Source organism: Condylura cristata, unplaced genomic scaffold, assembly GCF_000260355.1.
Source record: "Condylura cristata isolate star-nosed mole 26May11 unplaced genomic scaffold, ConCri1.0 scaffold00028, whole genome shotgun sequence".
Classification (NCBI taxonomy): domain Eukaryota; kingdom Metazoa; phylum Chordata; class Mammalia; order Eulipotyphla; family Talpidae; genus Condylura; species Condylura cristata.
Window position 1 is genome coordinate 16,483,436 of NW_004567129.1, and position 12,313 is coordinate 16,495,748.

Below are 12,313 nucleotides of genomic sequence, written 5' to 3' on the forward strand. Positions count from 1 at the left end.
TATGTATTTATGCATACAGAACTCAAATACTCTCTATAGGCTAGAGGTGCAGGGGCAGTGAGAGGATTCACCAGAGACAGAGTGGGGAGCAGAACTGGCAGACCTAGTGAAATACACTGTTGTGGGAGCAGCGGGGCAGGCCAGGAGAGGTATGCTACACCTTGTGGGTCACCTCCCTCGCCGGGAATAGAACTCATCCTGCAGTGGCTGCAGATAGCTACATAGTGCTGCACTTTAACCTGTTCCACCAGGGAGGGCCCTATTTTTATGTTCTTGAGCAAGCTCTATCTATTTCCCCAGGGACTATACCAACTTGCATTCCCACCAATAGTACCTAGGAGTTCATTTTCCACCACAACCTCGCCAACCTTTGTTAATTCTCTTCTTTTTCACATGGGCCATTCTCACAGGGATACGATGGTATCCAGTGTGGTTTTGATCTGCATTTCTCTTATCATAAGTGATAATGGGACCCTGCCTGGTGGTGTGATGAGTTAAAGCTCTATGAAGCTGTCCACAGCCACTGCAGCACAAGTTCTCTCCCTGGCCAGGTAGGTGACCCACATGGCACAGCAGACCTCTCTAGATCTACCCTGTGCCCCTCAGCAGTATATTTCAGTGGATCTGCCTGTGCTAACCCCTGGTCTGGACTAACTTTGCTATAACGGTTGTTTGATGCCCAGTCCCCTAGAGAGGGTCATTTGTATGAATGGCTTTCAAATATAGTGACCTTATGAAGTATTTTCCTCAAGAAAATGACAGTTCTAGGTTTGTGGTATATTGACACATTGGACAAAGGTTTAACAAAATTGTTTAATAAAATTTATAAAAAAGAATATTCTTAGAATTGTTTTCCTTTCCCACCCTCAAAGAAAATACAAAATTTTCAGCACCCACACAGTCACTCAAAAACTACAGCGGCATTTTTTTATACAGACAGATCCACATTAGTTTATACTGCTGCAAAATCATGACAGTGCCTTACTATGATTGCAGGAATGGTCCTTTCCTTCTAAAAACAGTTGACAGCAGCTTCCTTAAAAATAAACATGAAAAATAATTTCAACAGTTCTACTTAAAAATCCCAATCAAGGTTCTCACCTCCCCATAACCCCTTAAGAAAACATTTTCTTCCTTCTCCTAAAACTTGCTAATAGTCTGTTTTCTCAGTTTCTGTATACTCTCGACCAACATTTTCCATAGGCACATGGAGATTCTGCTCTTCAGACATCAATGATCATCTACAACTCCTACCAGGAAACGTGGTTAGCTCTGACAGACCCACCTCAACCATCCTGTCTGAGCTGCTGAGCTGTGCTGCTGTCTCCAGAGCCCACATGTTCCCTCTGCTGGAATAAGCCAGCTTCTGTATTTGCAGCACTTGAGGCACCATCTTGAGCCTTGGAATCATTCATTTTCATGATAAACAGTGAAAGGTGAGTGGTACCTGTAAAGCTCATCACATTTTTCTGGGTGAAGAGTTCATGCTGAGGCCCACAGCCCACCTGCCGACATTCCTGTAACGTTCCATTCCCACCCAGAGCAAGTAAGTGGGTAGGTGCCTGTTTCCGTGCTCAGGAGATAGAAGAGGAAAAAGCAGCAAGAGCACACAGTGGCCAAATCATTTCTGCTCCAGACGGCTCCTGTCTGGGGCTATGTAATGGGATTCTGACTGAACATGAGAACCTGGAACATCAGTGCCACTACAGGAGAGGAAAAAGTTTGGTTATGAATCACTTACAAATTTCCTATATACAAAACAAGATGGGCAGCTGGGCATCTTTTGGAAAAGGCCACCATGTAGAATCCAAGGAATGAGGCAGAAGCATTCTAGCAAACACAGATTACATCTAGAAAGTAAAAAAAAAAAAATCTAACAACTTTGCTGATCAGTCTTTTTTCCCCAGAAAGTCAAGTGAAAGGAAATGTGGGAAATTCATCCTCATTTCTGAGCACGAGTACAAAGACCTGACGCTCGGCGTCTGGCGAGTCCCTTAGTCGTCCTCGCCGCCCCCGTACATGTCGGCCAGCTTCTTGAAGCGGTTGCCCCACTCGTTCAGGTAGTCGTAGTCCTGGTCCCGGTCCGACTCTGAGGAGTTCAGAGAGCTCAGACTGGTAGCTTCAGAACCGTTTCCTTCATAGTCAAACACCAGCAGAGAGTCGTAAGGTGGGGCAGTGGGGTCACTGTCTGCCGCTTTCAGGTTCTACAGGAGAGAAGGGGGGGGGCTCTCAGTGAAAGGGAATTTCATGCCTCCTGTTGGTGTCTGAAGTGAGGTGCCCGCACAATGATGCACCCACCAGCCCCATGGGGCTCCAGGAGCAGCAATCACTGCCAGGGACACCTATGTGACCCTGGCAAAGTCAGGTGTGCGTGTGGTGCTGTCATGAAGAGACAGTGTAGTAATTGGGAGATGTGAATTTGAGGAAAGAACCCGATTCCAAATGTATCTCAGAAGCATGGTTTCAATGGGCTCTTGTTTTAAAGAATGTTTTCATTTATTTATGCACATAAGAACTGGGGTACAGGCCAGAGGTGTAGGGGCGGTGAGAGGATTCACCAGAGACAGAGTGGGGAGCAGAACAGGCAGATCTATGAGGTACCCTGCTGAGGGGAGCAGAGAACAGATCAGGAGAGGTCTGCCACGCCATGTGGGTCACCTCTGGGGTGGGGCTCGAACTCACACGGAGACAGCCACAGCTTGGCTTAGCTTTGGAGTGTAGCACTCCAGCTGGCTGCGCCACCAGGGTGGGCCTCCATTGGGCTCTTTCAAAGGAGCCCATGGCTTGGGGACCTCCCTCCTCTGGACTCAATGGAATTCTTACTCCAGCAGGAAGTGAAACCAATCCCACCCTAAAGACTGCCAGAGCACTCACAGACCTTCAGGAAAAAAACGTGGTACAGAAGTCAGTGAAAAGGTAACAGCCTAAGGAAATAAATCTTACTGAACTTTTTTATCTTACGTGGTTCTTTGCCATTCCTACCCCTAGTTCTTCATCTTACCTTAAACAGCTAATTTCATGACTTATTTCACTTTCCCTTACAGACAGATAATTCTCTGGCCATGTATGGTGAGCTCCCTGCAGGTGCTCAACAGCTTGCTAGGTGTTCACGCTCTCTGCTGCCCTGCCTGGCTGGAATGCAGACTAGACTAAAGGTCTGGAAGTGTGGTGGCCAGCTTGTGCTTACAAGACAAAGACAGAACAAGGCTCTACATGCCTCTATCAGGTACCATAAAGGTGGGAAAGGCTGTTGCACTACCAACACTGCCTCCTCAGCCTTCTGCCGCACAAAGTAAATCTGTTTAACTGGAGAATGCAGAGTATCAATCAGACGAAAGGGAGGCCCAAGAAAAACCACACTGTATCTGCTTTGAATTCTTAGTTTCATTCCCATTTCTACTGAATCGTTCAAAGTAACTGTTCCTTTCTAAATTTAGGGATGACTTATGTGTTGGCTCTTGGTTTTGCTTACTTCATCGATGAAGTTTCCAATTTCATCGGGATTGGCAGGGCGCGGTCGGTACTGGGGCACCGTCAGCAGGGTTGGCGCCACATCGTTGCGTGTCACTTCAGGCCGAGCGTCCAGGCCCCTGTGCAACTGGCTCAAGTCAAAATCCTTCAAAGAAAAGGGTAAGAGTCAAATGAAAGTCATGCCCTGGCTTATAGACCGTAGTATTATGCAGTGCCTTAACCACCAGCTTTAGGGTTTCAAGAACACTGGAAATGCACAAATGGAATGACCGTGAGGAGTGACTTACAGGTATGTTAATCCCATCCTTATTATTCAGCCTATCCTCTTGGACAGAAACTCATGAATGTTGAGCTGTGTCATGTGACTTGTCCAGGGGACAGCAAGACATAGGACACAAGTTGAGACTTTATGTGCATGTCTGTCTGACCAGCCCTTTGGCACAAATGCATGCGGACACAGTCCTAGACACAATGCGAAACTGAGCCGAGCCCAGCTGCCCTAGACTGAACACTCCTCCCCATGATCCCCAAAGCAAGTACAGCAGTTTGAATCGATGGCTGTTATTCCCGATCATAGGCCTCTGAACTCTAGGTCCTCTACATTTCCCTTTTTAAGGAGAAAAGACTTATGAAAAAGACGCAAGAATATAAAACCCAAAAAAACAGTCCAGCTCAACTGAAAGTGCAGGGAAACAATACATTCACCAGGTCACTTGTTCACGGTCAGAGATCCTGGCCTGAGGGTACTGCATGAGAATGAACAGGCTTCCTACTTGTGACTGAGCAAATTCCATGCCTCTGCTCAGTCAACCTAGTGCAGAACAGTAGCAGCAATGCCAACCCCTAATGACTGTCTCTTCTTGGCGAGGCTTAAAAGCCACAAAGTGACAGCGCTGTTTCAGAGGTCTGCCTTCTCCTAGTCCTGCTTCCTCCACATGGAGTCCTGTTAAGCTTTTCATCAGTTTAAAAACCCACCTGGTCTTCTTCTCCACCTCCTTCTTCATCGTAGTAATAAACGTTGTCTCGGGTGTCATCTTCAGGAGGCAGCAAGGGCTCTTTGACCACTCTTCTCCTCCGGACAAACAAAAGCAGCAGCAGGAGCAGAACTGGAGAGTGGGAAGACAACCGTGAGCACCAATGTCAGGGACCCAAACAGCTATTGGCACCCCCGCTCTGCACACCAGACAGGCGGTTCCCCTTCCCTGCAGTGAACACGTGCAGCAGGACATAGTGGATCTTTAGATGTGGACAGGACTGTGTCAGCTTAAATGAGGTTGATACCAACATATTAATCAGTTAAAGGGGATGGGCACAGCCTATAAAATCCGTTTAATTTTCAAAGTTCTCACCTGATCTTAAATCTTGGGCTATTTCTAGGATCTATAGTCATGTGTTGCTTAACACAGATGCATACTGAGAAAGGCACCATTAGGTCATTTCACTGAGTGACTGTCACAGTGTTCTACACAACATCCATGCACGCTGACACCGTGCACCACTCCATAGAGTCTGAGAACTTCCGGGCTCCCCTGGAGGCAGATGTGCTGTGTGGATTGGGGTTGGGGAGGCATGAAGGTGCCACTGCAGTCTCCAGTCAGCCTTCCTCCAGCGTGGAATGTGGAAGTGGGGAGCTTGCTCGTTCTGGCCCTGCTGCTGGGAACAGTGTCACTGGGCCTTGTTGCCTGGAGTGCGGCCAAGGTCCTGGGTGCCTGAGGGCAGGTTAGCAATGTGGAGTCTGAGGCCCTTCTCTACAGCTACTGGACCAGAACCTCGTTTTGTAGAGGCTCGTGTGGTCAGTGTGTACTAGACGTTGAAACACCATCTTGGTGGCTGGGATTCTGTGTTGACCTAAGCTGCCTTTTGAGCTTAGGCCCGCTAGCACTGTGGGAAGTCAGCTTGCCAGTCGTACTTACTCAGGAAAGCGAGGATACCTCCAAGTATGCCCAGAATGGCAGGTACTTCTAACCCGGCTGTGGCAAACTGCTTGAGATTCCCACATTGGTGGTTGGACACAGCCCCTTCACAGTCACACACGAACGCCTCTAAAGTGGTCACCTGGTCTTTGTTCTGGTTATCTGTGAGCTTGAGGTTTATTTTGTATTCACCCAATTCTAAGGATTTTTTGGGCATCAAAACGATAGATTCTTTGGCTAAAAGGAGGAACAAAAATACATAATGGGGCAAGAGAAGATAAAAGCTTGTTCTAGAATAATATCACCAAGGAACGAGACACATTCCAAAGTGAGCCACGAAAACAGCTGCCCTGGGTATGGATGACTGGGCAGTGTGGCAGTCAGACCCCAAGAAAGAAAGAAAGGAAGGGCACCTATGGAATCCTTCAGAGGCAGAAGAGGCAAGAAAACAAGCATCCACCCAAGGGGTGGCATCTGAAAGGGAACAGGGGAAGCACAGGGTTGACCGAAACATGCCCGTTCCCACCTGGGTCTTGGACCTCAACGGTCCAGTTGACACTTGACCCATGTATCAGTTCTGCTTTGAAAGGAGACGTGTTGGGGGGAAGATCGCTATCAATGATTTTGATGGTTCGAGACTGAGGGTCCCTCTGGCAGAACTCAGTGCTTCGAGACTCTAGCACGGGGCCATTATCATTCACATCCAGCAGGACTAGGAGAAGGGTTCCTGTTCCGGTCATAGCTAGAGAACCTAAGAGAACACAGAGGAATGTAGCATAATTAGGAACATGAGTGTGTCCAAACTAGCTCCCATCATATCAAATTCAATGGTGTCCTGGCTCTGCAGGGCTCCGTCTCCAGCTGATGTGTCCCTTCCCCGCTGTGGGTAGCCACTGCTGAAGTTACTCCTCACACCCTCCTTTCTCCACAGAGCTAGCCAGCTTTAAGCACCTACCCACTTACTGTTTGCCGTTTAACCACCCCAAAAGTCCTCAGTGCTGCCCACTAGTTCTTTTCTGATCTGTAGCTTTTTAAAATTTCTGCAAGTTACTTTTCACACACACTTCTGTCAGCATTTCTTTTATATCCTGACATAGCACCTTATATCTAATACTAGGGAAAAAAATACTGAAGAATAATCAACATTAGTGTTTTATGGGGGAAGTAAGTCTACATCTCAAACGATATCATTTTCAGTCTTCTGTTCAATAGTGTAAGTAATTCACTGTGTTGTACAGTCTAACTTTTCCTGTCCTCTAGGTTCTTGCCAGGACAGATTTCCTTCTTTTCTAAGGCTGAAAATGTCCCATTTTAGGCACATAGGTTTTGTTTATCCATTTATCCCTGGATGGATCTTCTTATAACTAAGTACAATTTGAGCATCTTTTAATTGTTTTACATTGTGAATTGGCTAATACTGTCTGAGAAACCTCACTCTACCCTTAAACCTTACTTTACAAGGTTGTGAGTCATGCACCAGCAGGAATCATTCACAGTCACCACACCTTAGCGATGATTAGTATGTCAGCAGGTTAAGCCAACTAAGGACTTGAGGCCCAATCAGGAGCCCAGCTGTGCATCATTTCTCCACAGGCTGTCTACGACTGCTTTTAGGCTACATGACAAAAGTATTAGGTGGCCTCCAAGGGCTAAATACGACCCCCGGCCACGTCCAGAAAGAAGACTTGCCAACCTGAGGTTTGTTAGCATTTCTATATCTCACTTTCGGCCAGGCCAGGGCAGCTGAAGCAGCGGCTAACATTTCCCTTAGTGCAAAAGCCTTCTGCAGTCGGCCGTCCATCATGGTGGGCTTTCCTTTCCTTCTGCTTTCTAGCCTACTCAAAAATCCCAGGTCTGGGAACAGGTTTTAGATTTGAGCCAGTGAGCCCAGGCTTGTCCTTCCATGGCGGGCTCCTGGTGCAGAGCACGCTGCATCACCCAGCAGCTGCGTGGTGGCCCCATCGTGACCTCACCTGCCTTACTCTGCTTTCCAGATTGTCAGGCCTAGAATTACTTGCCTTGGGAGGTGGAGGATGGAGGGAAAGCAGCAGCATGTCTCTTTAACAGTAAGTCTGCTAATAGCAAGTCTGCTTCTGAGCATCCAAATGAAATATTTGGACATCACTCATGGAAAAATGAACCATGATGGACTTGTCTTAAAGATACTATCAAAGTGTGTATTTTTTAACATTTGAGGATGGAGAAGCTATAAGCTAGATAGTGTTTTTCTAACAAACTGTACTTGTGTACACGTATAAATGTATTCACATACACAGAAACAGTCTGGAAGGAGCCTTATTTCACTAATGATGATGGTGGCCACCGTGCTACCAAGTGTATGTAAATTAGCTCAATCAGATGAGACTATGCTTTTCTCAGATTAAGTAACTGGCACACAGGTAATGAGTACAAGGACACACAGGGATTAAGCTTGAGTCTGGGCTCTAAATCCAGGCAGGCTGGCTCATGTGAGGAAGAAGTGGGGATCAAATATAGACAGATTGGAAAACGTGAACTTTTGCTTGATTTTTTTTTAGGAAATTCCTGCCTCTAAAATCATGATGGGGCCAGGAAGGTGTAAACAAGCCAGCCCGGAGCAGATGACGGGCAGCCTTACCGTCGTCGGTGGCTATAATGAGGGCTGTGTACGTATTGTTCTTCACATGCTCAATGTCCTCTCTGTCCATCTCGGCCCGCGTGGAAATGGCTCCCGTTTCTGGATTTATCTCCAGCCAATTGGCGGTGTCCCTCCAAATCCGATACCTGAAAAAGCAGAAGCTCCGGTATGGAAACAGCAACAACAGGTAGCTCAAGGCTGTTATGTTCTTCCGGTCATACAATTTAATGGCAGCTTTGGACGGACCGCTCACAGCAGCCACATCATGAGCCGTGCACTGAAGGCACGGCCACGCTGCGGTATTTTAGCGTCCTGAGACGTCTGCAAACATGCATTATACCGCTCCCTTAGGTAAGTATTTTCTAAAACATACAATGCCACAGGTACACCTAGCAAGAACAGTGAAGTCTTTAGTGCCACGGTTATGTTCAAATTATCTGTCTCCAAGTTAGAGTTGTATCATTTGAGCAGTCAGTTTCCTAGTACGAACACTGCACACAATACTGCCAATTATTTTACCCTGTGTAATACTCCCTTATCCTTTTGCCGTTTATTCAGGGTTCCCACAGTAGATATGGGGGAGAAAGAAATGAGGGGTGCTCACATCCAGCAGCTTTGCACAGCCCCTCTATCCGAGGTGCTGGTGAGCCCTTCACTAGGGGCAGAACGAGTTATTTCCCAGAACAGTCCTGGGCATTATTTCAGGGGTGACATAACTATTCCCACAGCATCCTGAATACTCCATACTGGCACGCAGGCACAGTGATGGAGGTGCCCGGAAATCAGTTACAGACACAGATGTGTCCCATTTGGGCTTGTGCTCAGCGTTAGAGTTACACTACAGTCCTGTGGGACCAAACAATTAAGATTATCCTACAAAGACAGGGTCTTGCTGTGGCTGCTTTGTGTGTTCAGCAGCTGGAGCTGTGATTAGTGTACAGGAACAGAGAGGAAGCAGAGAGGACCTGGGATCGCCAGAGGGGGTGGCAGTCGGGGGGAAGCCCTCACTCACGTTAGCTTCTGGTTCATAAAGCGGTCCGGGTCCTCGGCTGTGTAGGACGTGATTTCCTGGCCCACACCCAAGTCTTCGGGCACTTCCACTTCCTTTTGGGGAGGTATGAAGATGGGGCTTTCGTTCACATCCGTGACAATGACAGTGACGGTGGCTGTGGAGGTGGGGAGCTGGACATCAAAGGGAACCTCATTTGTCGCAGTCACGTACAGAACATACTTCTGCTTGGCCTCATAATCCAACCCCTAAGGACCAGAGAGAATGATTTATTGTTAAAAACATCCTTGATTATGACTTTAGGTTAGCTCCAAACTGACACTATTAGGAAAAACTTGCTTTTCAAGAGTATGGATGCCTGGGCCTTCACCCCAGAGCCAGCAGGGCCTGGGCATCGCCGTCCCCCTGACTCACAGGCCGCCATCTCCAGGGCAGTTAAACTCCAGAACAGATTAGGAAGAATGTTCACATCCTACGTGACATGCACCCCCTTTAACAGTACACAATAAGACCTGCCCCGGTGCCACTAAGCTTAGAGACAAGAAGACGGAGTTGGATGTCAGTCAGCAGTAAGGTCCAGGTCCAGTGCTGGCCCAGCTTGGAGAACACAGGGGGCCAGAGAGCGGGCAGAGGGCCGTCAGTTTCTGCATCTCACCAGCTACCACTACAAACCTTAGCGGTCCTCAGAATGCCTTCGTTGGTGATGGGGTCTGTGGTGACCACAAATTGACCTTCATCATCATTTAATACGGTGTACACGGCCGTCCATGCTGGGGTGTTGGGGACATCGGCATCAGTCACTTTGAGGGTGGCGATGTTGGCCCCAACCTGGTTCTCAGGCACTGACCCCTGGTACTGCAGAACAAAAGAGAGGGGTCACTGAGCAGACACCAAGTCTCGACAGTGCGGTGGGATCTTGGGGTCCTTCAGATGGGTCGTGGCAGGGCCTCTTCTGTTCATGCACATTAAGCTGTAAAGGAACTTGAGGAGGGCAGGGCCCTCCGAGGTCAGCATGCTGGCCTCATTGATGGCTGTGGTTTTGGGCAAGGACCACTCCGTGTATTCACCCAAAGCCCCCCCACCCCTTTTCTTGGTGGGACCAGCCATCGCAGTGCTCTGCCACCTGCTGGGGAAGTCCCCCACACTCAGGCTACCTTCTTCTAAAATGCTCACCTCAACTTACAAGCACCCACCCTACCCCACACCTCTATAGCTTCACTGCTGTTCAGCACTTGATGTGCATTAAGCTTGCTCTCGAGTCACGGTATTTTGATCCCTTTGCCCTAGAACACCCTCCCACCATCTCCTGCCCCATACCTGTAGCCTCTGACCAAGCCTTTGTCTAAACATTACTGTCTTTCTGAAATGTCACTTGGACTCAGCATGCTGGACTTAGGGTGGCAGGCACTTCCGTCCTGGTCTCCTGAAAAGCCCTTCTGCCCTTCCTCACTAATGATCCTGATGGTGGCAGCTATATACCTGGATAAAATACTGTATTTCTAGCCTTATTTGTAGACCTCTTCACAGAACGAGGAGATCCTGGCCAGAAGTAACACCTTGTGCATGTCTTGCCTCCTTCCTGGGCCACAAGGGGGCAATGGAAGCCAGGACCAGTGTTAGCACAAGACAAAGGTCTGTAACTCAAGAGTCGGCTCTCTGTCACGAACAGAAGACCTAGGTTTTTCTATGTTGCTTTCTGCCTTCTCCTTGACTGCATTTAATAGAATTGCAAACAATACTTTGTACAAGGTATCTGACATCCCCAGCAGAATTTCTGTCTTCAGTGTCTAACACAGGTCACCAAGGAAACAGAAGCTCGGCACTTGCCGCTCCGCTCCTGTGGCTTCGCCCTTGAGGTGGACGTTCCCTAGTCGGGGGAAGCTGTCAGAGGCCCGCCAGGAGCAACGTGAAGCAGCAAAGGCCCCTTCTTTGGAAACCATCCAGAGCTGCAGAATTACCGTGGTAGGGTTGAAGATGGGCTGGTTGTCGTTGTGGTCACGGACTGTGATCACGGCTGTGGCTGTTGTGCTTAAGCCTTGACCTTCAAGATCCGCAGCTTGCACCTCCAGGGTGTACGTGGGGACACTCTGCAGACACAGGAATCACCGCCGGGTCAGAGGGTCACGCCAGGCCCCGGCCTGCCCACTGTACACAGAGGGTGTTACACGCCCGCCCCAGGCACAAGGCCTCTGGACAGATGTTTACACACTGGCCTCAGGCCCCCACTGGCCTGAAAGGAGGTTTGCTTTGTCCTTGGGTGGAGCTAACGTCTATCTGTTGTCCCCTTACCTCCCGGTCTAGGCCCGTGCTGATCACATGGATGACGCCAGTTTGGCGGTCGATGGTGAACATGCTGCTGTGCGGCTGCTTCGGCTCCTGGCTGAGGATGGAGTAAGCAATGGCAGCGTTGTGTGTGTTCACATCATCGTCCGCGTCGGTGGCAGTGACCTGCATCACAGATGTCCCTGGAAGCATCGAGGGAGAGGAAGACTTGGTCAGGCCGCGCCGAGTATGGGGTCTGGTCAGTACTGCCACCTCAGTCCCACTCAGTGTTGGGGGTAGGGGCTCCCCTCACCCATCCTCTGAAGTTCTCAAGTGCTGAGAGGAAGGAAGCAAGCACTGCCCAGGAGCACTGTTCAGCTTCCCCAGCACATATTTTGGATGGTGGCCAGGGGGTGGGGTATACAGGTGAGGAATAATATGGGCAATAAATAACCAAAACTAAAACTTTTTTTCCCCTGTCCCTTACCCTCTGTAAAGTTACAAAAATTTCTACAGTTTGCTTTTCAGCCAGTTTCAGAATTGGTTAATTACTTTAAAGGTGGAAGAAAATATTTGTAGCCCATTGGTATCTGACAAAGGGCTAATTCCTAGAACATCTAAATAAGAGTTCCATGTCTGTCTCTCCCCGTTCCTCCCTCCCCCCAGCCCGCCATCCCACAGTTCTTCCCTATGAAGGAGCTGACTTCAGCCCTAATGCTTTGGGGCCCACAGAATCCAGTGTCTTTCTGAGTATTCACCTCATCGATGGACATACCTGGAAGAGCACCTTCCATGACAGACCCCTCAAAGACCTGCTGGGTGAACACCGGCTTATTGTCATTCTGATCTGTCACTGTTATTACAATCTCCATCGGCTCTTCAATGGCATTCCCGTTGGACGACACAGCATGAGAGAAAAGCTGCAAGAGGAGCCCAGAGAGGGTGACTTACACCTTGGTCAAAGAAGAGGTGGGAGGAAGGGAACCGAGCAGAGCAGGGTGGGCTCTGCTGGCCTCCCTGCAAGCCTCCCCACAGCCCACC

The 12,313-nt window shown here is 48.8% G+C and overlaps 1 protein-coding gene across 1 annotated transcript in view; it reads right to left on the bottom strand.

Moving 5' to 3' along the window:
- Positions 1-828: 828 nt before the first annotated feature.
- Positions 829-12,313, bottom strand: part of CDH1 (cadherin 1, type 1, E-cadherin (epithelial)) — a 59,779-nt gene continuing 48,294 nt past the window's right edge. Inside the window, exons 6-16 of the mRNA XM_004690438.2 lie at positions 12,048-12,192; positions 11,300-11,475; positions 10,969-11,097; positions 9,683-9,865; positions 9,014-9,258; positions 8,002-8,147; positions 5,911-6,135; positions 5,385-5,621; positions 4,447-4,577; positions 3,473-3,616; positions 829-2,204 (exon numbers count right to left, since the gene is read on the bottom strand). Of these exons, the coding sequence (XP_004690495.1) occupies positions 1,995-2,204; positions 3,473-3,616; positions 4,447-4,577; positions 5,385-5,621; positions 5,911-6,135; positions 8,002-8,147; positions 9,014-9,258; positions 9,683-9,865; positions 10,969-11,097; positions 11,300-11,475; positions 12,048-12,192 (1,971 nt within the window). The 3' untranslated portion in view covers positions 829-1,994. The remainder of the gene's footprint in view (positions 2,205-3,472; positions 3,617-4,446; positions 4,578-5,384; positions 5,622-5,910; positions 6,136-8,001; positions 8,148-9,013; positions 9,259-9,682; positions 9,866-10,968; positions 11,098-11,299; positions 11,476-12,047; positions 12,193-12,313) is intronic.